At 48.1% G+C, this 25,328-nt stretch overlaps 1 protein-coding gene across 4 annotated transcripts in view; it reads left to right on the top strand.

Moving 5' to 3' along the window:
- The window catches only part of WWOX (WW domain containing oxidoreductase), a 711,319-nt gene that overhangs the window by 437,566 nt on the left and 248,425 nt on the right, over positions 1 to 25,328 (top strand). Inside the window, exon 9 of one of the 4 annotated variants that reach the window (XM_059153115.1) lies at positions 7,902 to 8,709. The exons of the other annotated variants lie outside the window; for them this stretch is intronic. Within the exon in view, the coding sequence (XP_059009098.1) occupies positions 7,902 to 8,048 (147 nt within the window). The 3' untranslated portion in view covers positions 8,049 to 8,709. Of the gene's footprint in view, positions 1 to 7,901; positions 8,710 to 25,328 lie in introns of those variants that run through there. 4 annotated transcript variants of the gene reach the window in all.

Genomic DNA, 25,328 nt, shown 5'->3' with positions numbered 1-25,328 from the left:
CTGGGTTCCCACAGTGCATTTAGTCTTCCTGTGTCCTTGGGCTCTTTGGGAAAGAGACAGTTTCTCAGACTTTCCTTATGCTCCCTTCCCCTTTTTAAAGATTTATTTATTATTTTAGTGAGCGAGAGAGAGAGCGTGAGCGAGCGGGCGGAGGGGCAGAGTGAGAGAGACACTCCCCAGCAGACTCCCGGCTGAGCACAGAGTCTGACGCGGGGCTTAGTCCCAGGACCCTGAGATCATGACCTGAGCCAAAAGCAAGAGTCAGATGCTTAACCGACTGAGCCCCCCCAGGCACCCCAAGACTTCATGGGCCGTTGTGAGGTATGCTTCTCAGGGATTATGTACCATATCCCAGTGCTGGAATTTGATTTCTTTTTTCCTGATCAGATTGGGATTAAGGAGACCCCAGAGACAGAATGCCCTTCTCGTCTCATCATACTAAGTTCACATTCTGCCAAGATGACTTACCACTGTTGACGCGGACTTTCTTCACCTGGCTTAGCTAGTGTCTGTCCCGTTTCTCCGCAGTCACTCTTTTCCCATCCTTTCCATACTGTTCCTCTTGGAAGGAGGTTGCCATGTGCAGCCCACACAACAGGAGTAGGGATTTATGTTCTCACTCCTTACGGGCATAGCATCTACGTAAACCATTAGGAATTCCTTCGCATGGGTTTGTCCCTTCTCCCCCAGTTATTTATTTATTCCTTCATTTCTTTACATCAGTGCGGGCTCATGGACATTTACCCTCCACTTTGGGTTATAGCCCGGCATGACTGTCTTCTTGCTCAGATTGTCCCCGGTTTGGCCATCGGGCGCTCTGGCAGTTGGCTTCTGTGTCCGCCGTCTTCATAAGGTGCATTTTGATGTTTGTTTTTAATTCATTTCCTTTTTGGTTCCGTTTGTGTGCCTCCTCCTCCCCCATGCCATGCACATCCACAAAAGGCAGAGTGCTCCTGTGATGTCTGGATCTCAGCGGCATTGTTTCTGCTTTTCTAGAAATCCCATCTGAGCAGTGAGGAGTAGAAGTGAGTTCTTGCTCTCGTTTAGCATTGTACTGTACCTGATTTAGGGAGCTTACAGGGCACCGTCTTTCTTAGGGCATTTGCCCCCATACCTATCCCAGGAGAGGAGCCTTAGAGCCTGTCCGGCCCCACAGCTGAGACTCCACGTCCGAACAAGGCAGGCTATGAGAAATGCTCAGCCAGGGAAAAGGTCTGGGTCCTAATGCTGGCTTGGACCCAACTTGGGCGTGTCATTGTGACCTGTGCCCTCGATGCCCAGTGTGTTCACCTCCACAGTGAGGGGTTTGCCTTGGCTCTTTTCCAAGGCCCCTTCAAGTCCTCATGTTCTGTGACACCGGCAGTCCTGAGTAAAAAGCATCAGCTGTGCCTGTTGGAAATCTTGCTGAAATCGTGGAGAAGAGGAAAGCAGGGAAAAGGAAGAGGTGACCTAGACGGAGCAAGGAAAGAATAAGAATGCGTGTGGGGGGAGGGGAGGGAGGACGAGCTCACAGGGACGAGAAGAAAATAACCTTGACATGAATACCTGTGGAAATCTGGGAACGAAAAACTCAGTACATAGTTTCTGAAATTTTAAGAAAGAGAGTGGGGACCACTAGGCAACAGCGTGAGTGGCATTAACTCTCTCTAGTTTTTGGAAAGGTTCCTAGATGAATGAAAGGTGCAGAATAGAGTCTGTAGTGATATCAGATATGTCAGGCTTTGACAAAAGCGATGTGCCCTTGGACAGCTTTATAAACATAAATGTCCAGTTCAAGAGAGGCACACGCCCTTGGACTTGGCATTGGTCAAACCATGTCTGGAATCACGTTTTCCATTTGGGGTATCACCTGAGGAGAGTATTAGTGGCAGACTCGAAGTCATCCTGAGGAGAGTGACAGGAGTGAGGAGGGTCTTGGGACCAGGGCATCAGGAAAAGGGTTGAGTGAACTGGAATGTGTTCCTCCTGAGGAAGGTTCAAGAAGCACCTTCTTTTCCAAGGCTCTCGGAAGGACGCTCAATTGTTGTCTTACAGTGGAATGAACCTCCACACAAAGGATCTGTGCCCTTTGTTGGCGACATGAAAGCCGGGGCTGGATGTTCCCCCATCTGATACAGCTGCCATCACTGGGGGCGTCTCCAGGGGAGGGTGAGGCTGGACAAGCAGTCAGACCTCTTCCTCTAGTCAGGCTCTGTGCTGCCAATTCTTCCCAAAGCTTTTCTTTCCTTCAGTTCCCGGGTTGGGAATCCCAGCCCCCATCAGAAGCCCCTTTGTTTGTTTAAAATGCAAACTCCCAGTCCCCATGTGGCCTTTGTCACATGGTGGGAGTTGGGTGGCAGTGTGGGTGCCCTGATCTGGATTTCTCTGGCACTCCTGATGTGATTTTCAGACACCCTGAGGGCCAAGAAGCACCCCCCTCAGAGGATTGCCATCTCCTTCAGGATAACAACCATATTTTCTTCCGCTTTTGTATGCCTCCCCATACAAGGATAATTACACAGAAGAAGCACAGAAATGCTTGTTGGTGGATTTATTCCAGCTTTCTTTTTTTTTTTTTTTTTTTTTAGCTCTCTTTGTATGGAACTTTGCAAAATAAATACCATGGTCACCCCATGCTTTGTGAGCAGCATGCTAGGATGGAATTTCACTGTCTTAAATTGAGGGTTAATTTCTTGGTTTCAACTGAATTATGAACAGCGGAGGAGACAGCTTGGAAAGGTATGAATGTTGACGCTGATGACGAGGGACTGAAAGTCCAGCTGTTTTGAACCTCCTGTTACTGATGGTTCCAGCCTCCTCCCTGTGCATTTATCTTGCTTATTTAGGGGATGTTTCCATTCTATTTTCTCTACAGAATTACTTTCCATTCTGAGGTCTTTTGTATAAGTATTCCTTTGAACCCGTTCCAAAAAGTGGATTTTTAACCCAATAGACCATAACTGCAGTGTTTTAGCATGCATGCATATTTCAAAATGTGAATGTAAGTAGATTTAGCAAAGTTAAAATAAAATTAAAACTTTTCAAAGGGCACTTCTGCTTGCCCTTTGGAGTGGTGGACTTTCCCGTTGGAGTTCATATGCCATTTAAAAGACTCTAAAAACAGGAAGACTTTTTCGCTTGGGTCTTTTTTTTTTCCCCCCTCCACAAGGGTTGGGGTACAGAAAACACTAGTGAGGTTTGGCCTTCCCTTGTCTTCCTCCAACACACGTGCTCGCAGCGTAGGATGAATTCTGAATCTGTGAGTTAGCAGAGGCGTCTTCAGAATTTCTAGCAGGCATCCTGCTTCCTTCTTGCCGCTCTTGAAGTCCCTTCTTCCAGTGGACACCAGAGTCGTGTCTCTAAACTGGGGATCCCACCTCGCCACTCCCTGCTTCATCCCTCACTGGCTCTTCCTGTCCCTGAAGATAAAACCCCCAATCCTGACCAGTCCCGAAGGCCCTGCCACGTGACTACTTACTCCCTCCCTGCTCCCCTTCCCCGCCAGCCTGCCAGCCCTCCTGCTCCTGCCACAGGGCCTTCACACAGGCCGCTGGCTCTGCCTGGAGTAGTCTTCCTCCCCTGCTTTAGCTCATAAATTAGGATTCATTTGGATCATGTTTTCAAGAATTTGTGAAGTTATGCCTTCTAAGCTCTGTTTCCTGCTCTGTACAATGAGGTTAATACCTGCATCTTCTTACTAGGATTTTTTGGAGGGAAGGCAGGAATACATGACGTCATCCCCTACAGCACGGAGCATGGTAATCGGCGCACAGTAGGTTGGCGTGCTCTGAGCATGAGCAGTCAGTACTGAGCTGGTCTGCTCCCCGTAACCTAAGCCCTTTCCTTTGGATGCTCCCTTGCCTGATGCCGCAAATATTATTTATGGGGGAGAGGGGGAGGGAGTAGGTCAGATGGGACCCAGAAAGGGAGGGGGGACAATGAGGGAGATGTCCCTGTGACCCTTACAGTGCCTTAGGCAAACCACCGGAAGACCCTTCCTCCTGCCACTGCAAGTGTCTGAATAAATATTTCCCCAGAAGTCATATGTGAAATCCCAACCCCCAAAGATGCTGGTATTAGAAGGTGGGGCCTTGGAGGAGTTGGAATTCATGAGGGCGGAGCCCTTTCCCGTGGGCTTCCTGCCAGATAAAAGAGACTCCAGAGAGCTCCGCAGCCCCTTCTAGCATGTGTGGAACGAGAGAAAAGGCACCTCGCTGATCTGAACAAGGATGAGGGCCGTCGCTTAGGGGTCCTCGCTGGCACTCCCATCTGGGACTCCAGGTCTCTAGAGCCCTTAGCTGTGGTGTGTTGTCCCGGCAGCGCCGAGGGGTGACACATTCAATTACTTTTTTTTGGCCTCGTCTCCCCAAGTGTGAGAGAAAGAAAGGGCCCCATAGGGGAAGGACCCAACATTTGTTATCATTGTCTTACAAAGACATCGAGATTTGGGGTGACCAGGTGGTCCCCCCAGCTAGTCGGGGCCGGAGCAGGGGTTTGAAATCAGAGCTCCTGGGTCTCCAGGCCTGGCTTTTCCTCACAGTCCCACCTTTTCTAACAACAAGCCCGAGCCAACGACCGTGTACTTAGTCTGCCTTTGAAGGAGGACCACGAGTTCAGGACTCTGGTTCGGTCCTTCCTGGGCTCCCCAGAACACACGCAGAGCCACGGCTCCCAACCCTTCCCTGCGCAGGCTTCTGGCGAACACGCCGAGCAGCCTCTGCTCCACGACACCACTACAAAGGTCCCCTGCTTTCCACCCACAGATTGCTGCCAGGCCGCCGCTCGAGAAAGCCATGTCTGCTACCTCCTGCGCGCTTTTCTGCTTTGCTGGGAAGAGCGGAGTCGAGCTGCAGGCCTGCTTTTCTTCTCTGTGTTATTTATGATTCATAAAGACAGCTGTGGGTTGAGGGGTGCGTACTGCAGCCTGGACCGTGCTCCTGGGGGCCTCACACAGGGGAGGGACCCATTTTCCATTCCACTCACATGGGCGTCAGCAAGGGGGGGCAGAGGAGTAGGATTTTCGCTAGGTTTTTCTCTGCCCCAAGTGATCCCAGCTCTGCCAACCAAAGGACCACGTGTCCTTTTGGCAGTTGACCCCTGAGTGGCCCAAAGAAGCAGCCCCTCAAGCAGAGACAGTGACCCCCCGGGGGTGGTACCCTGTGCCTCACTTCACCTGCCAGCGCTGCCCCGCCCATTTTCTCTTTGCATTTGGAAGAACGTTTCTCCTGTTAGAGTCATTCTTCTGAGACTTTTACCATAAAATACAAGTGATAAGAACCAGCAGGTGGTTTAGGGGATAACAAGAATCTTGTTACAAATGGATGTTGAAATACCCAAGTTTGGGTATTTTGCGGATCATATAGTGACTGACACTTAAGTCATCCTTTTAAGATCTCTCTCACTTACTCACTCATTCCACCAAAAGTGCTCTCCCAGCATTCCACACCTAGGGACTCAGAACGGATGGGAATGGGTCCCGCCTACGAACCTCATTCAGCAGGAGTCAGGCTGAGAGCCAGTGGCTTACAGGTTCTGTTCGAGGCTGGAGCATGCACGTGTGTGAGTGTCTATGTGTGACATGGGATATGTGTGGCATGTGTGAGAGAGTGTGCAAGTGAGCATGTGTGTGTGAGAGAGAGAGAGAGAGAGAGTGTGTGTGTGTGTGTGTGTGTAGGGGGTTGGGGGAGGTGCAGAATTTGTGACAAGGGTAGGAAGAAAGGGCTCGGTGAGCATGTGCTGGTACTTTGGGGTTTCTGCAACGTGCCACAGTCTGTGCCGTGACTCCCCTGGACGTTCCTTCTATAGTCCTGACAGCATCCCTGCAGGATCGCTTTCCCCACGGTCCAGACAGGACACCTTGCCTAGGACCATTAGAATTCAAATCTAACTCTTTCTGATGCCCAAACCATGCTCTTTCCCCCTCAGTGTCTGTGGCTGACAGGACTGTGCTGTCGGACTTGGGACTAGCTGGGGTCTAGCTCTGGGCTAGAATCAGATGCATGAAACTCTTTCAGTCTGAGACTCAACTATGCTGTCCGTGGGATGAATGACTGGCTGTTCCTCTAATCCGTCATCCAGGAGGCCTGGGGAAGGATGGCAGCTGGGCTTGGATCTTGGCCACGCTGCCTTAAGTCCTGACTAAGGGACCTTAGGGACAACTCATCTGGGAGGAAGGGCAGGGGTTCGGATGTGCTGTTTCTGGCCAGACAAGAAGGGTGACAGAGTTGGACTGAATGTAACTCCCCAAACTCCCCTGTTGAAGCCTTTACCCCCATTGTGATAGTAGGTGGGGCCTCTGGGGGTGATGAGGGTTGAATGATGTCGTGACAGCGGGACGCTTATGGTGGGATCAGTGCCCTTCTAAGAAAGAGGAGGGCAGAGATATCACTGTGTGTGTGTGTGTGTGTGTGTGTGTGTGTGTGTGCGCGCGCGCGCGCATGCGCAAACGCACACGCACATGCATACACACTGAGAAACGGCCGTGTGAACACAGCCTGAGGCGGCCAGGCCATCTGTAAGCCCCACAGAGAGCTCTCAGCAGACACCAAATCTGCCCATGCCTTGATCTTGGACTTCGCAGCCTCCAGAAACTAGGAGACATAAATATCTGTTGCTTAAGCTGCCCATCTGTGGTATTTTCTTATTGCAATTGAACAGATTAAGACACCGAGTGTCGAGTAATGTGTGGAACTTGAGTTCCTACCTGCATTCCTGTCCTAGGTGGGACATTTACTTTCTGGGACCTTGGGCAAGTCTCTTATCCTCCCTGAGCCACAGTGTCTCTGTCTCCAGAATGGAGGCTGTGCCAGTCTCTTCCTCAGAGCATTGCTGACAGGATTAGATGCAGAAAGTCCTCGAATGGCACACACACAGCTACATTCTGTGCTCAGTGCTTAGCGAGCATCGCCATTCACCTCCTGTCATCAGCACCATTCACAGTCATTATCGTGCTCGCCATTGCCGGCCTCGCCGTCATCATGAGAAGCTCTAGGTGTTGGTTTGACCTGGCTGTCTGTGTTGGGCAAAATCTGTAAGTGGCAGGCGCACACAGAACTCAGGAGTTGGATGAAAACCACAATGAAATACCACCTCATACCTGTCAGATTGGCTGCTCTCAAAAAAGATGAAGAAATACCAAGAATTAACAAGTGTTGGCGAGGTTGGGGAGGGAAAGGAAGCCGCCTACAGTGTTGGTGGGAACGTGAATTATTGTCGCTACTGTGGGAAACAGTATGGAGGTTCCTCAAAAATTAAAAATATGATCCAGCAACTCCATCTGGGTATTTATCTGACAAAAGAGAAAACACCAATTTAAAGAGATCTATGCACCCCTCTGCCACATCATTGACAATAGCTAAGATATGGAAGCCACCTAAGTGTCCATCCATCCAGGAACAGATCAAGAGGTAGTACCTGTGTCTACTGGAGTATTCCTCAGCCGTTACAAAGAATAAAATCATGCTATTTGCAACAACAGGGATGGACCTGGAGGGTATTATGCTGAGTAAAATAACCTAGAGTAAGAAAAATTTTATATGACTCCACTTATATATGGATTGCCCCCCCCCAATACAAATACACAAACAAAACAAAACAGGAACATCTCCTAGACACAGAGAAGAAACTGTTGGTTACCAGAGGGTAGGGTTTCGGGAATGAGTGAAATAGGGGAAGGGGATTAAGAGGTACAGGCTTCCACTTATCAGCAAGTCATGGGATGTAATGTACAGCTTAGAGAATATAGTCAATGATATTTTAGTAACTTTGGTGACAGCCAACTAGACTTATTCTGGGGATCACTCAGTAATGAATGAACATATCAAATCACTATGATGCACACTTGAAACTAAAAGGATATTGTATGTCAGTTATACTTTAATTAAAGCAAAAACAAAACCTCCAGAGTTGGCCCTCCTCCACAGGCATCAGTGGTGGCCGCTTTTGGGAAGAAAAGTGCTTCGGAAACCAGGTCACAGAGGAAAGCGCCTCTTGCTGTCCAGACCTCAGACGTCCGCTGTGGAAGTGTGCAGGGAGCCCGGCCTAATTGCATTGGTAATACAATCCCGTAACTCATCCTGCCCCCACGAAGGTGGATGGATGGTCCCCATCCTTGCTGCTGAACATTGCCCGTGTTTTCCTCCGAGGGACATCTGCTCACCAGTAGTGATTAAAGTGCCCTGAAAAGGCCATGGCTATTAAGGGTTTGTGGCTCCAGTTTAATAAAAGGTAGTATATTAAAATGGAAACATGTTATTATTGATAAGGCCTAGACATATTATAGAGCAGATGAAAGCTTTGATAGTGCAAAACGCAGGGTGAGGAAGCTGAGTGGGACTGAAACCCTACTAGGCACGATCGTTTTGCTGGACACTTCAGCCGCGTCGCCACGAATGCCCCGTGCCACCCAATAAACCGAGTCTGGCCTCTCTGATATATTAATATATTTAATTATCAGGCTCTCCGCATTAAAGAAGATTACAATAGAGGCATCCAGTTGATTGGGGAATAGTTGCTGCAAATGATAAGCTCTTTTGAATAAACCGATACTGACTTAATGAGGTTTTGCTGTGTGTTATTTTTTTCCTGATAGAAAATCGAGTGACTGCCCTCCTCCCCCACCGGCGCAGTCCTCTTGCTTACTTGTAATGACCCCCTTTTCTCTCGCTCCATGGGAACTTTTAAAAATTTAAATTAATAGATTTTTTAGCCTCCAGTTTCTGGAATTCTAAGAGGGTCTGAAAGGTAAGCACCCAATTACCGAGGCGTGTGAACAAAAATAGGCAGCTTAGCTAGGGAAGTAAAAATAGAGAGGAGTCTCCCACCTTCCCTCGAGCTGTGCGCTTGTTTCTGGAAGAGGATCAAGAAGTAGTCAACCTCCAGTTAATTTGGCTGGTCCTTTCCGATAACTTCTTCACTGGGCCAGCAGGAGCTTGATCACTTCAAAAATTCGTAAGATCGGTCTGCACTGGAGAGAGCCCCTTATGTCAACAAAGAGGCTGGTGTGATTTGGACTTGTTCCCCCGTCTGCCCAGTTCCAGACGGGCACATGCCCATGGGAGAGAAGCTGACGGTCAAACTACCAGTGCCTGCCCGTCTAGAGCACCTCGAGGAACCCGCAATGGTAAAAAACAAATAGACACCCACCCCCCACCTCTGATTTTCTGTGTCTGCTTGCAATACTCCCGTGGTGAGTATTCCCACCCCTGTGTGATGGCCTGTGTGATGGCTGAGGCTTGTCACAGTTCAAGCAAATGGTCTGTGGTCACATTACTCATCAGTGGCCCACCTGGGCTTTGAAATCAAATTTTTCTGGAACTTTCTGCTGTCTTGCACTTCCTTAGCCCCTGATGGCATTCTCAGAACAAAGAAAGAGAGGAGGAGGTGATAGAGGTGGTTCTTCTGGGGGCCCCTTGGTAAATGGCACAGAACTAAATACGCGGTAGGTGCTCCCTCTCTTCTGTTTGAAAGAAACTGAAGCACCTTGGAGGTGGTGGGTGGGGAGATGTCAAAATGGAGCCATGGGGAGAGCACATGTGGCCTGGGTAATGGTCCCCTGGCCCGGGGCCTGCTGCAGCATGTGCAGGCCTGCCTCCAGCCATGTAAGTTTCCCAGGAACCTCTGAGCTTGGTGTCAGCATCTGTGACCTGCGTGCTAGGTGGAAGACTGCCTTTTTGCAGGAGATTTCCTCTCTCTGAGAGGAGGAGACATGCCCATGCTTGGTCCCACCAGTGGACAAGGAGTCCCTTTCCGCCCGGTTCCCTGTCCTGCGGTATTTGTTTTCCCCCTGGGATACGTGCATCAAGAAGCTGCTTCTCTCCTAGATCTCCGTATCCCTTTGCCACCTTGAAGTGCAGCTCCTAGAATAGTGGGCTCGCAGTGGGCGTGACATGTAGCACTTGGCAAACATTATTTCACAGGACAATGAAACAAGACAAAACAAAACAAGAAGGTGCCGTGACTGTACCCTTCTCATTTTACAGATAAGCCAACCGAGGCTTGGAGGGGTGAGTGACTTGTGTGAGTGTCCTACGGGCAGAGTCAGGGTCTGAACCCCAGGAATGCGCTCAGGGTCTGCCATTCCATTTTTAAACCTGTCTTCTCCGTTGGCTGGCTCTTCTCGCTCCAGGTGCCTCTCCCTCCTCCCTGGTCCAGCTTTCCTCCCCCAACTCCCAGCTCTTCTTCCTCCACCACCCTTTTTATACCCCCCCCACCACCACCACATGCAAACAGCATTGGAAAGGCCTGACCTGCCAGCCTCGGGTTCTGATAAGATCTGGCCATGCTTCCTTTGTCTGGCCTGTACCTGCCTTTTCTGAATGGCCCTGTTAATTGCAATTGACTCTCATAGAATATGGGTGGCAGGGCTACTTGACACCAGACTAATGCTTCTGACTTTTCCTCAGTGCCCCCAGAAGCAGGGCTGGAGGGGACAGAAGGGGGTCAGAGGCAGGAGAGGGCATTTCTGATTTCAGTAAAATACATTAGAGCCTTAACACTTTACTGTTCTCTTTGTCAAGTCTCCCTCTCTCTCCTTTGGGAAGGAATGTTGTCATTTCTAGGAATTGATCCTAAAATGAGAGATGATTAGGAGATTTCACAGTTGTAGCTCCTATGAAGATTCGGGGTTTGTGTTGCTTTGGTTTTTTCCCATTTCCAAACTTCAGTCTTAAAAAAAAAAAAGAACAAAAAACTCCGAAGAATAAAGCTTTCACAATATGAGTCCAAAGCAAGAGAATCAAGACGTCCTGGGAGCTGGTAGTGGGAGCCTGATGTCCTGCAGGCCTACTAAGTGTCAGGCCTGCTTCCCTTTTACAGTCTCCCAACAGGCAGGAGAGAGGGATGTGGAGGCCACTTTAGAGGTAGGAAAACTGAAGTAGAAAGTCAGGCTTGCTGTCCAGGGCTCAGTCACCATTGTTCTGTTTTGGGCAATAACATAAAGGGGAAAAAGAAACACAGGCCTGTATAGTTTGGCCTCCTTGGGTCTCTAGATGCCAAGGATACTTCTGCACATGATCAGGTGTCCAGGGTCACATAACTGGCTCCTTCCTGACTTGGGAATAACCCCAGGATTGGCTCAAGAGAACTCTGCAGGAGAGGTGGGACGGGGGAGAGGGCCACGGACTCACGATGCGCCTGCTGGATTTCTCTGCAGCTGGCCTTTGCGAGGGACCAGACCTGCTAAAAAGGGAGAGTGACGATCTGGTATCAACCCTGGAGAGACCAGGAGGAAGGCCTTTGGGCACCACTGTGGTTTGCAGTTTAGATCAGGCACTGTGCTGGGGACAGTTTGAGAGTGTGCGACCACCTGGATAGGAGAGAGACTGGGCAAAGCCCGCCAACAAAGCTGGGTCATTTTCATTTGAATGAGGTATTCAAAATTAAAATAATAATGATAATAAACAAACGTGGTTAAAAAAATAGATCCTGATTCTAGGAAGGCAGGTAGAGTCTCTGAAGTTGCATCCAAATCCCAGCTTCATTGGCTAATGGACGAATGAACACCATCCAAGGAGAAATTCATGTGAAAGTCCAGATTTCTGAGCTCTCTGAAAACATCAGCGCACCCCCCAAGGCCAGCTGTTCTCGGCCGGGATACAGTGGGGCCTGCAGACTCGCCCCGTGAGCCTTCGAGTGTTCTGTGTGTTCCTTCGAGTGGAAGGAAGGAAGGACTTTGAGCCAGAAAGATCTGCCAGCTGTGGACCTTCCCGGAGCTGGCTCTGGTTTTCTCGTCTGTGAAATGAACAGCAGAAGTCCTCCCAGAGTTGCTCTAGCGGTCAGCTTTGCTAGTGGTTGGGAAGTCCTCTCCTAGGTGCTCAATAAATCACCATGGCTCCTTTTTGATGTGTTCCACTGCCCCACCCGGTTCCTTCAGGGTTGGAAGTCCGGAGAAGTGTGGGACAGGATGGAGGAAGGCGGGCTGCATTTTGTGAACAGGTGCCTTCTCCAGAAATCATTCTTTGCCTTGGATTTCGAAGGACCTCATGGAGAACAAAGCTTACCATACCTGCATTTGTTTTTTTCCGGTGTAGGGTCTTGGGTTCCCCCGGGAGATTTTCCTAAAGGAAAAGGCAGGGGAGCCCCTATCCTAAGGCAGAATCGAATGCAAATAGGACAGTACAACTCCCTCCAGGGCAGAAAAGGCTCCTTCTTAATTAGATGCCTGGAAGGACATACCCCGTAATTGTGGCACTTGTCGTGTCCTGGCTATCAATATGGGTGCCTCTTTCATTAATAAACTGGCAAGTCAGAGCGCTGCAGGAGTGGGAACCCTTCCCCTCCCTTCTTCCACCCCAAGCTCCACTTAATCAACAGCAGACTCGATCAAACTGGAAAAGAACATGTAAATCAGCCGCATTAATTCTGTGGGCCCTAAATAGGTAGAAGGCAGGGAAACAGGAAAGGGAGCTGTCATTTCCCTGCAGATGCCCAGGCTCTCGGCGAGCCTCAGCGAGAGGTAGTTAAACGGCCCCGCAGATGGCCAGCGACTCGGGGAAAGCCTGGGTTTATGTATGGATTAGCACAGTGATAGACCCTGAGTAGCGAAAGACGAAGACTAATTACCTGACAGAGCTCCCCTCCACTCGCCTGGGTCATTGAAATTAATTTCTGCTTTCAGGCTTGGCAGCAAGCAGCTGCAGAATTTCAGTTCAATACTCAAATTAACGGGGAGCTGAAATTATTTCTCTGCACAGGCGGTATTAGAGGAGTGGGTTACCAAATAGATCTTGATGGCAGACACCAAAGAAAGGATTATTCCTCCTATTTCATCAAGAGCCTCGGGTCCTTGCAAAGTGCAGGGTTGGCAAAGGGGGGGAGGAAAAACAACAAGCAATTTATTGGAGAGTTAACACTTAAGTACTGTATTAAATTAGGTGTGACATACCTGTGTAGGAGACCTCCTGCCCCCCAAGTAATAGACAGTCCTCTCTACCTAACAAAAACTTAAACTCGGGACCCTTTGGTTTATACCCACGTCTGAATTCTGAATCAAGGGATATTTGCAAAGCGCTCCTCTCCCCAGTTGTCAGGAAGGCATTTGCCCTTATTCTGAGGGATAAGGAGAAGGGTGGGGAGGAGGCAGAGAGGAGGAAGTAGGGGCAAAGACGTCAGCGGTGGGATTGGAACCCAAGACTTGGGTTTCCCGCCGCATCTTTCTGTCACTGCCCATCACCTTTTTTGCCCAAAGCCCTCGCATCGCTCCTTGCCCTCTGGGCCCCCCACTTTCATTTCGGCCTCAGTGGTATCCATCCACTTTGTCGAGTGCCACCTGCGTGCACCAGGTCAAATTTAGTGCTGCCAGGGCCCACGGTTCTCAACTTACTTGTTTCTAGAATGTTCCTGCCACAGGGACCCACCTGATGGAGAAGCTGAATGGAGCAAACTAAGCTGCACATTTTCGCAGTGGGCTTCTGCCCGCTAAGGCAGCTTCTCTGGGTCGGTAGAGAGTTCCCACCCCGACCACTCTTACTTTTGCTACTGCTGAGACTGATTCCACATCTGGGTGCATCTGTGGGGAAGCCCAGGCCTGAAGCACGCTCATCACAGATGCTGGGAAGGCATCTTTCTTGATTCTGCCCGACCCTTCATGTTCGGGACATAGTTGAATAGGTAACCCAATTTTGGAATCCTCCTGTCTGGGTGCACATAATGCATTTCCTCCTATGAGGTGTAAAACCCTGGGATCATGCTTATATCAGCAATGCTAGTACTAGGGCCTACCCTCCAGGGATCCTGCGAGGATTCATTTAGTGAATAGAGGCAAAGTGTTTAAAACTGTGCCTGATCTGTAGTAGGCTCTCAGAGACAAATTAGCACTACTACCGTCCCTGCCTCTGGTAACCCAAACTAGAGATCGCAAGAGAAGGGCCTCTGCTTTGTTCACTGGAAATGCCAGAAAATCTCTGTGCAGCTATCCAGACCCAAGAAGATCCAGCAGCACTGGAATTTGTAATATTTAGAGCTACTTCTAGCCCCTTTGATGCCCAAGAGTGCACGAGAAAACATGTATTCTTAGAAAATAGCAGAGTTACCCTTTATCAAATACTTACCATGTGCCAAGCATACTCCTATTCATCTTAAAAGAAAGGGGAAAAAAAAGAAAGAAAGAAAAGGAATGAGCCTTAACAAAATTGTGTCCATGGTTGAGAAGGCCAGGCTCTGGGAGCATCTGTGAGTTCCCCAGCAAGTTCAGGGGCAGTGCAGGGACTCGAACCCCGGTCTCTGTGTCTTGGAGCCCACAAGGCGGCACCTGCCCATCTGTGCTCTGTTGAGTCACCCAGGAGCAGCAATTAGGCCTCTTCTCACATGTCCAGCTTTAAACCTGTGACCTCGAGGCGAATGACTTCCACATCTCATTACCACTCCCCTGAGCCACCCGGCCCCCGGTGGGACAGGGAGGTTAATCAGCCACGCACTGAATCTGCTTATAAGGCTGTTTCATGTACAATTTTTATATCTTGGCTCCTAATAATGGTCCCATTATAAATGATTGTCTCACTATGATATACTGGTTTCTCGCCTTCTAGGAACTGATTTAAAAGGGAGCCCCAGACTTCTTGTGCCCGCAGACTTTATTCATATTGCTTTTTTGCTCGCTCAGCAGCTCAAGTGGTGTGGGGACCAGCCCCCCTCCAAAAAAAATATTTTCTTCCCAGCATGAGGCAGTTGCCATATTAGTGACCTCCAGCTCACTTGATATCTTGATAATACTTTATGAACAAATCACTAGTCCTTCTTCTCCCATGCCTGTACACCCCCTGAGCCTCCCATCAGACAGGTAGCACCAGTGGCCAAATGCTGGCCCTGAGATCTGCTGCCTTCCTCTTGAAAACGATCAGAACATTGTAATTATGTTTAGGGTGACTTGGGAGAACGGGTCATAGGGGGATATATAGCATCAGGGGGTGTATTTTCAAACCAAAAACCCCAGGCATATTTATCCAACAAATATTTATTTAGTGCCTATTACAGGTTGGGCATGTGACTGTACTGCTGGGTGTAGCAGCAACAGAATATATGAGAATAAGACACATTCAGAAGATCTGGAATTCATGTTAGGAATCTAAATAGGCATATAAATTGGAATTACGAAGGAAAATTGCACTTTGTGGAATTCTTTGTGCTAGTTATTATTAATATATGGATGAGCTTCAGTCCTAGGCCTCAACGAGTTTAAAATCAAGGAAATCATTAAGGAGTGCTTTGTTTCCCTCCCCCTCAAAGTTGGGCTGCATTGAATATTTAAAGTGCTTTAAATTTTTCTCTGAACCTCAAGGCTGAGCAGTGTACTTTTCGGCCGCAACAATCCTCGTGCTGTTCTCAGAACACGCCAGCCTCATCTTTCCGGTGCCAAGGTTTTCCCGGTGGTCTTCTCGCCATCTTGGTGTGGCCTGTCCTCCTCATCCGTTAGCTCTCAGCATAAACACGGCTCAGAGAGGCCAGTGCTGACCATCTAGAGGAGTTCCCTGTTGTCACCGTCACCAGCGACCACACACTTGGTGGCTTAAACCATGCCAGTGTGTTCCTTACCGTTCTAGGGGTTGCAAGTCCAAAACGGGTCTCCCTAGGCTGAAATCAAGGTGTTGGCAGGGTATGGTTCCTCCTGGAGTCTCCATTATGGTTTCTAGGAGCTTCTTATATACCGCCTTCATATCTAGCCATATAGCTTCTTCACATGCTCTACCCATCTGAAGAAACTTATTTACTTCCTCAAAGCCGCCTTTGCCATGTGAAGTAACATAGTTGTACATTTCAGGGATCAGAATGTGGTCACCTTTAGGCACCTGTGTACTCTGCCCACCACACTGTCCCGAGTAAAGAAAGCCGTTCCATGGGGCGCCTGGGTGGCTCAGTGGGTTAAGCCGCTGCCTTCGGCTCAGGTCATGATCTCAGGGTCCTGGGATCGAGTCCCGCATCGGGCTCTCTGCTCGGCAGGGAGCCTGCTTCCTCCTCTCTCTCTCTGCCTGCCTCTCTGACTACTTGTAATCTCTCTCTGTCAAATAAATAAATAAAATCTTTAAAAAAAAAAAAAAAAAAAAAAAGCCGTTCCAGGATTCTTGATCTCAGCCCTCTGTTCCTTCACCTTGTGGCACTCATCACAACTTACACAGTTTCCATTGTATTTCTTGGTTCGCTTGGTTTTTGTGTGCTTCTCTAGCTAGAACATAAGCTTACTGAAGACAGGGACGGTGCCTAGAATTTCCTTCCTTTTCTTGCCCCCTCAGCCAAAACTTACTCAGCTATGTCAGTCAGACTGTCTCGGTTGTGAGTGAGAGCAACTTCATTGACCTCGGTGAAGCAAAACAAAGGACGTTTATTGCCTCATATAAGGGAAAACTCCAGGGCTAGAGTCGCTTTAGGCTCCCCTGGACCTAGGTATTCTGAAGATATCTAGAATCCGTCTCCTTCCGTTTGTAGCTTAGCTTTTCCCTGTGTTGACCCAGGGCCCCCCTTCCTGGCTAATGGCAAAGCCAGCTGTCCCCTTAGGATGGGAAACCCCATTGTCAAAACCTAGAATTGATGTGTTGACCCTCTTTGGTCTAGCTGTTGGGGGCATCCTTCGGTCAGCGTGTGGGAGTGATTGTCATGTAAGTCATCTGCCACCACAAGCTTCCCCCGGAACACACAGATGGGGCCTGGGGCAAGGGCTGTTTCCCAAAGGAGCTGGGGCTCTGGGAAAGGGTCAGTGAATGTTGCTGTTCGGGCACACGTACAAGATGGAATATCTGCCCTTCAGTCTTGCTTACCTTTCCTCGCACCTTGGAGACTCCCTGGTTACTCCGATTTCTTCTTCCAGCACATTTACATCATCATACAAATCAACACGTGACGGTAGGACAATGGTCCCTTTTTGGCATGCAGTGAGATCCTTTCCGAAGCACCTCTGGGTGTGAAGAGAATGGAGGTCAGCTTCGTACCAGACACTGTGCTAGACCGAATCTCCATTTCATCAAACCTTCACTGCCACCGTCCTGGGAGGGTGGACATAGTTCTCCCCAATCCAGTTCTTAACTGTTTTTTGAGCACTAGGCGTCACATCAGCCCTTAGAACATCACCACCCTACTCCCCAAAATAACCCAAAATGTGATTCAGGGTCTCCTGTTGGTAAGCCGCAGACCAGGTTCAAGCCATAGACCCCAAACAGAAACTTCTAAAACAGAAGCCAAAAATGCATTGGCTGAAGCTGGTGACATCACACCAAGTATTTCTCCTTTGGGGATCCAGCCCTTTTTTTCCCTAATTCTAAGGAGCTAGAAGTTTTCATTGCTATTTTTCTAAAAATCAACATTAGTAATCATTTTAGCAGATTTTTAATTTTATGATTATTATTAATTTATATATTTTTTACAAACAGCGAGCACTTTCTCATTTGCTTTAGCTTAGTCCTTTCCATTACTTATCCGACTTCTTGAACCCTCCTGTATGTACACCATACTTACTCATATTCACCCGGAACAGGTGCGTGGCACGTTGGAGAAGATAAAGCCAGGGAGAAAATCAATCAGACAGGAATTATGTTGAAAGATGACTGAATAAATTACCACCTCCCAGGAGTTGTATGAAAAACGGCTATTTCTTCAGGACGTCAAAGTACCTTTTTCCTCCCTAATTCACACATATCCTTATACAAAGGCCCACAGCGACAGGGCATCAGTGTCCGGGCCATGCGGGCCCCTCTGAGTATGTGGTGCCCTTGTCATAAGGAAGCACTGATGGGGAGTGGCCCCTTCATCCACAACCTGTCACTCCCCTGCACTCACTGTGTTGGGGAAGAGTTCTCATCACAGTCTTCTTTGTGGATGGCTGGTGGTAGAGGGACATTGGTCATTAGATAGATGTTCTTGCTAATGAGAGACTGCCTGTACAAATGGACAATGGCCAGACCATATCTGGTACTGGAACTCTGACCCTCAGGCTCTGCAGCCGCCAGCCCAGGAATCCAAACCACACCTCTGTGGTGATTAAACCACAGCAGACAGGACTTGCTCAATAACCCCAGCTTCCCTAAATGTGTCTTCACTTCCAACTAGGGAACAGCCAGAGAAAGCAGTCACCTAGGATGCTGGCTTCTGGGTAGCCTGCCTCCAGCTTCCCTATGTTAACAGCTTTGATCAGGACATGCCTGAAACTTTCTCTTTTTTTACACTAGAACGTTTTCCCTCACCCCTGCCTGCCATTGAGCCCCTGCCAAGCATAAGAGGTGGTGGCTGACTCCCCAGTATAGGCAGCTCTGAGTCCACGGCCTCCATCTCTTCTCATCTGCTGGCCATTGTTTGTTTCTACTCGAACTTTGCACGGGTTTATCCGTTTCTCACACAACCCTTCCGTTTGTATCAATATACACTGTGACCTTGATCTTTCCCGTCTCCGTTTCTCTTTCTCTCCTCTTTTTCCTGTTCTTATGGCTCTGCCAACTTTTCGCCTTGATTAATTTAATTGGTTACTGTTCTGTAATTATTTTGTGTATTGAGTATGTATGATGTGTAAGGTGGGTTCACTCATCATCTCATTTAATCCTTAGGGGAACCTCACAAATGTGCTTCTAGCCCCATGTCCCAGGTCTGGATAATGGATAGTCAGAGCAATTAAATGACCTTGGTTTCCCAAGGTGATAAGCTACAGCAGCAGTGAAGGATCCAAGCTCATGTCTGCTTGAATCTAAGGCCCTGGCCACCATTTTGATCAACCTCTTACACCTTGCTGTAATTCCCTGGAGGGCAAGTTCTGGGTAATTTACCTGTGTCCTTCCTAGCAGCTAGAGGCTGGGGGAGGGGGCTGGCTTCAATGTCTGAGGAAGCAGGGAAGAGCCATGAGTAAGAAGAAATACAGAAAGAATGAGGCGATTAACAGAAGAAAAAGAGCTTGACTCAGTTGCATAAAGACAATCTCATTTCTTTTTTTAATATATTAGTACAGAGAGTGGCCACAACACTTCTCTAATTTCTTCAAGCCATAGTTGGAAAATGAAAAGATATGTGTATCTATTTGGCACTCTTTTTCTCATTCTGAAGAGCTTACTCTTGTTTGTAAATATATAGAAAATGTCTCCCTCTTAACTTCCATAAGCTGGAGATAACACCTACATTCCAAGTGAATGTAGATCCAGTTTTATCTCGTGTGTGAAACTGGGGTCCTGGTGCCCTGCCAACCAGTTCTGTCCACCAAGATGGCAGCCTGACCATGAGAAATTTAATATTCGCCAGTGATTCAGGCCAAACCTCAGGCCTCGGAGGTAGGACTCCAGGATAGACACGTTCAAATGCATTTTTCATGTAGATTGTTCACTCTAGTCTTTGAGATTGTGCAATTAGCATATGTTGTCATAGTGATGTATTTACCGTAATGGAGGTGTTCTCAGGAAACCAGATTTAATAGTTTTAAATCAGAAGCTAACATGGACTTTTAGGAATTCCATTCACAGTAAATTTTATGCCCGGTGAAAGGTTATGAAATGGGTTTCCGTGTCACATCTCCCCCGTGCCACAAATCTCAACTGGCCTACAAAGGTTCCACCGTGGGTGTTTGCGAACTAGCCGCCCAGGGCAGGCAGAAGATTTCAGAGTTTATGCTCTTACACCTTCCAGTGAAAAAGGAGTGAGAAGAAAGTGACTTGGCTGTTGGGTTTATAGCCCAAACCTTCCTTACCATGTGAGTCTCCTTAATGGATTGTCTCATAAGCTTGGGACTGACAGGAATTTGGCTTGTCTTGTGTTTAGTTGCTAGCCCTTCGGCTCTCGAAGCCATTACTCATCTGTTCGGCTAGTGTAGTCACAGAGAAGTTGGACGCTGCGCCCAAGGTCCAGGTACCTGGCATCCCTTGGTTGGTTGGTATCAGGAGGCCACAAAAGTTGCTTACATTGTAAGCACCAAAGGAGCAGCACTGTACGATCCTCAAACTGCCCTATTTCATGAGTGTGGATCCTCCACTTGCTGAAACAGGAAAGGCAGATCAGAAAGAGAGCCCCAAGGTGCTGGAAGCAGTGGTTCCTTTGTGTCTGCGGAAAAGAGACAAGGATTGGATTAAGCTCTTACATATCTGGGGATGTCGCGTGGAACACGAGCAGCTATTCAGTGTCCTACTGTGGCAGAAAAATAAGTCCCCTAAAGGCGGGAAGCCATGCAGGTCCCTGGAAGTGCGAGCAGGTTGTCCGTGTGGCAGCAGAGATGGGCTGGCGCAGTGCTAGGTTCAATCCCTGATGCACCCCCGAGGTTTAGGGCTAAACTCTTGCCTTTACCTATTACCTGCTAGTGGTCGCTTCTATTCCTGGAGAACCGTCATGCATACATACCTCCAGAGACCCAGCTCCCCTTTCCTGGCCACGCCCCCCGCTTCCCCTCCTGCCCCCAGTGCAGGGGCTAAGCACCAGTGTTTGGCTGGGCGGGGACTGTGGTTGTGGCACCTGTCAAGGGTGAAGGAGAACCTCCTCAGTATCAGAGCGCACGCTTCGGAATCAGATGCAGTATGAAGCCATATGAATCTGAGTTCCTCCGAAAGGATTGGTTGGACTCACAAGGAGCTTTATTCTTCCTGAGCCGTGGCCATGTCATCTCTGGAATGGGGGGAGTATCGTTCGCTGTGTCCTGACGGAGTCGTATGGTGGAGGTAACGTGGCTGGCAGAGTGCCCGGCCCAGAGATGGTCATTGTAGTGACTGTGTTATCACAGTGGTTGTTCTCCACCAAGATCAGGTTTACGGTGACTGTGTTATGGGTATTCCTGAGACTGTGTTAGAGCAACTATCTCTGAGGCGTCACGACCAGCGAGATGTTTCCTTAAACCAGGTTTGGGAGCTCTGTCCCATGAATGCCAGATGTAGTTTTGGACACTCCAAAGGCCTGAAGAAAGCCATAATAAATCACACAGACCCTCAGCAACTCACTCTGCTCCCTAGTGGTCCAGGCACAGCCATTTCTCAACCTGGTTGGGGTTTTCCCGTGTGTTACCTGGACAGCTGCTACCAAAGGCGCTCCCAGCCACGACTCCGCCAGAACTTGGGGACTCCAAGAACTTGGGACTTATCACACTCAAGAACTGGGTGCTGGGGGAGAAATGCCAGATTTCTTTTCAGATTTTGATTTTTCTGTAATAAATAAGCAGATATGTCCTATATATATATATATATATATATATATATATATATATATATATATATATATAAATATATTTTTATTAGACTGTGAGTTTCTTAACCTCTCTTAACAAATGACCCAAATAAGTTACTTGGCTGGACTCAGGCACAGCACCCAAATTGGCTTCCCCCAACCCTGCTGAGGGTCACTTGTTACTCTGAAAACCCTACTCTTTTATTTTTAATATGGTAGTAGATAATATGCTTGGTGGAAGAAGGCAAAGGCAGAAGAAAATTAAAATGTTCTGTTAATTCCACTGCCCTGAAATAATTGATCTTAGTATTTTCGTATATTCTTTTTTTTCTTCTGAGTGATATTTATTTTTAAACAAGTTTGAGCTTATAATCTATCAACCGAGTGATAGATACATCTTTTTTTTTTTAAATAAGAATTTCTCATGTCACTAAACATTGCTTAGAAAAAATACTTCAGTGGTTTCACAAATTGCACCATACAAATGGCTTGTGTTTAACCACTTCTCTTTTGTTGGGTAGGTAAGGTATTTTATCGTTTGAGCATTGTATTTTTGTAAAAAGTAAGAACTCAGGCCTATTTTATCATTTATTTTGCCTCATATACTTTGTATAGTAAATGCAGCAGTTACAGGATGGTTCCCCAGTGTCTTTCCACCGCCTGTGGTTAAGCCCGTCCCCCTTACCAGTGTGCCTTACCAGTGCCTGGTTTAAAAACAGACGTGTGACCCAGTCCTGATCAGTGAAAATGGAGAGCGCCGTGGGCCTGGTTTCCCGACTCTGAGGGGTGGTGCACAGGGAAGGTGCAGACTTCATGCTTCCTCTGGACGTCCTGGCCGCTCTTTACACAGGTGGCCTTCCAGCCTGAGATGAAGCTGACCCTGAGGGGACAGTGGAGAAAACCTGTGCCATTCATATAGCTGCTGATTTCCCTGTGCCTGTGGCCTGTCTCCCTCCAGACTTCCAGCGATCATACAAAAAGCCATTTTGAGTCAGGTTTGAATCAGGTATCTGTGACTGGCAGGGGCACACTTCCCAAATCTCTGGAGAGGTGTGCGCAGGTGTAAAACCTTCACACCACAGAGACTCTCACCAAAGGAGAAGTGTAGATTCAGAGATGATTTGCCCAAGGTGACATCCAGTTTAGGGAACCCAAACTACTGCATCAACTTCTTTTTAAGGAAACTTCTTTGCTACTCAGAGCAGACTGTGTTTCCTCATCCTCACGTAGAGAGACACTCCCAAAAGGGTCGAGCAGTGACGTGGGGTGAGTCCAGAGCTGACATTCAAAAGCAGGTGTGACCCTGTGATCTCAGCTCTCTGGTTTTCAGGATTCCCTACTGGTGAAGTGCGTCCAGCGACTGGGAGTCACGGGAGGTAAAGCGGCCGTAGTCTGGTCAGCGACTGGGAGTCACGGGAAGTAAAGCGGCCGTAGTCTGGTCAGCGACTGGGAGTCACGGGAGGTAAAGCGGCCGTAGTCTGGTCAGCGACTGGGAGTCACGGGAGGTAAAGCGGCCGTAGTCTGGCCATCGCCCTCGTCCTTGACGCACAGCGGCGGCGCTCCTCCAGTGCCTGTTATGCTCCAGGCGCTCTTTCAGATGTCAGCAGTATCGTAGTGAGGAAACGTCCCTTTCCCTCATGGATTTTATATTCTAGTGAAGACGGCAGAGAATAAGCAGGTAAAAACAATAAACTGAGCACTTTGGGGAAAGAGGCCTTTTCAGATTCTGATTTCTCCATGATCTAAATTATATTTTTAGTTCTGAAATTACTATTTTTGTTTCTCTGTCTGCCTGCCTACCTATCCACCCTCCCACCCGCCCATCCACCCACACGCCCATCCATCCATCCGTCCATCCATCCATCCATTCCTCTCTCTCTATAGGCATATATGTATATATGGCATAAATATATATTTTATTTAGTTAGTTATTGCCTGTAAATTTCTTAACCTTTCCTAACCTGTGTCCCAAGTAAATTGATTGGGTATTGTTAAAGAATTTACTTGTCTTAATTATTGGAAATAGAACACACGTTTATTCACTTATGTTCCAAAGACCCCAGCATGTTGCAGTTGTATTTTCTGGTGTGTGTGCATGTGTGTGGGGGCTGGGGGGTCATGGGCACACACATCTATCTTGATGATAATCTAGAAAGATTAAGTATGTATGGAGCATCTGGGTCACCACCTTAAAAACCAGTGCCGCCGCATCCGAAGTCCGTGTGTGTGTTCGGACTCCTTGGATGCTCTGGCACCGTGCTTCTGCTTTCCCCCAGTTTTTTGAAGTCTTCTCTCCAGCCTGCACAGTGGTCCTTATCAACCTTGTTTTACAAACAGGGAAACTGAGACCTGAGGGAACTTCAGTAATGGGCCTTGGCACCCATCCCTCTGGTTGCAGGCCTGAGAGCTGTACCCCGTCTCCGCCCCTTCCCCCTCCCTCTTCTCCCCCTCCCCCCCGTAAGCAGCACTGGGACACAGGCACTAAATTGGATTTGATTATTTTGGATAAAGCAGCTTATAAAATGCTACAGAGCAATGCCTTTCCTTTCTGAGAACTTGATATAATAAAGTTGGCTTGATCTCCTCAGCCTGTATCTTGAGGGAACAAGTAAATTAAACAAGTAATTATATCCATAATGTTTTTAGAAGTTAGAAGATTTAAATATATGAATCTCATCTGAGTGTGCAGCCTTTTGTCTGTGGTGTTTCCTGCCAAAAGATCTCTTGACAGGAAATAAACATTAAAATAATCTTTAATCCCTTGTCTGGTCTATTACCATTAACAATTGATGCACTTTAATTTTGTGGGATTTTAACTACAAAATGGAACGGCTAAGTAGTGATAATTGGGTTTGGAATTATACGGTCATTTATATCAACAGAGATGCAAGAGGCTGGGCAGGAGGGTGATTAATTATTTACTATTTCCTGGCTGTGGTTCCTATTATAGAATTTTCTGATATGTTCTGCTGTGAACAATTATCACCAAATGAGAGTAAACAAATCTGTGATCTGAAGCCTTATTTAGAAGTTAGCCTATATTTAGGTGATAGGAGCTTGATTTTCGTGGACCCTGTGGGCTGTATGCGTTCCTTCTCTCGGTCCCACCGGCCCTGTGTTTGAATACAGTTATCTCTGTGCATCTAAAACTCCCAAAACGCATGGCCCTGGGGAAATGCCTTGGTTTGCCCAGAAAAAAAATAAACACCCACCAACATTGCGTCAGATCTTGGTTCAATACCAAAGGAGTATTTGGGAGGGGGGCTGTGGTTTATTCTTCCCTCTGTTTGGTTTGCTTCATTACAGGGTACGGTGGGAGGGGAAGAATTACTATGTCAACTTGAGAATAAAAGTTGTGCTCTGCCATTCCTTTAATGCAGGTGTGTGTGTGTGTGTGCGCGCACACACACATGCGCATGCACGTTAAATGCAGGACCACCTCTCTGTGCCTCAGTCTCCCCTGTCATTGTTGGAGGCACATCGCCACTATCTGATCAGGCCTTTGTGGGTGTGCAGGCACCGCTTTAATATGCATTTACTTTCTCCGTCCCGTCTTGGTGATGCACACATAGATTGTATCCACCTGTGCCTTCCTGGCTCTCCCTACACGTGACTCTTTCCCCAGAGCCAAGAGCCACACTCCTCAGATGGATTTCTCTGACTGGTGAAGATTGGTGGGTACATGATATGATGTGTTTCAGAGAAGCAGGAGGACTCTGGAGCATCAGGGGATTCAAGCATATGTTTGATGAGCAAGTTTTCCCAGTTAGTTCATGTACTCATTTAATTCTGGAAAGGCAGCCTGCTCCTAGTGCTGTCCAGCTAGATGAGTGTTCCCTCCACTCATCCAGCTGCTCAGTCCGAAAACCAGCTGGCCGTCTTGGCTCCTCCCTCATCCTCACCCCCACGTGTCCCAGCATTTGCTTTCATGTCAGTTTCACTGCCTCGCCTCTGTCCACGCTCATGATTTCCGCCGTCACCACCCTTGTCCTGGTTGTCATCGTCTCTTACCTGGATCAGTGCAGTAGTTTCTCTCTGGTCTCCACACTTCCAGCTCCCTTGGATTCACGGACTGGAAAGAAGTTGTGCTCCAGAGGACTTAGGGCGTCTTCCCTGTGTTGCTTCCCCAGCTTCTAAAGGACCTTGTGTCACAGGGCCCTGCAGCATGTCAAGAACAATCATGGACAAGTTTGTTCATGAATCAGTCCAGGTGGCTTCCTGCCCCTGGGACGCTGGGTGCCGTCGCC

The sequence above is a fragment of the Mustela lutreola genome, chromosome 16, assembly GCF_030435805.1.
Source record: "Mustela lutreola isolate mMusLut2 chromosome 16, mMusLut2.pri, whole genome shotgun sequence".
Lineage (NCBI taxonomy): Eukaryota > Metazoa > Chordata > Mammalia > Carnivora > Mustelidae > Mustela > Mustela lutreola.
Note: the sequence above shows the minus strand (reverse complement) of the source record. Positions and strands in the feature narration are given on the sequence as shown.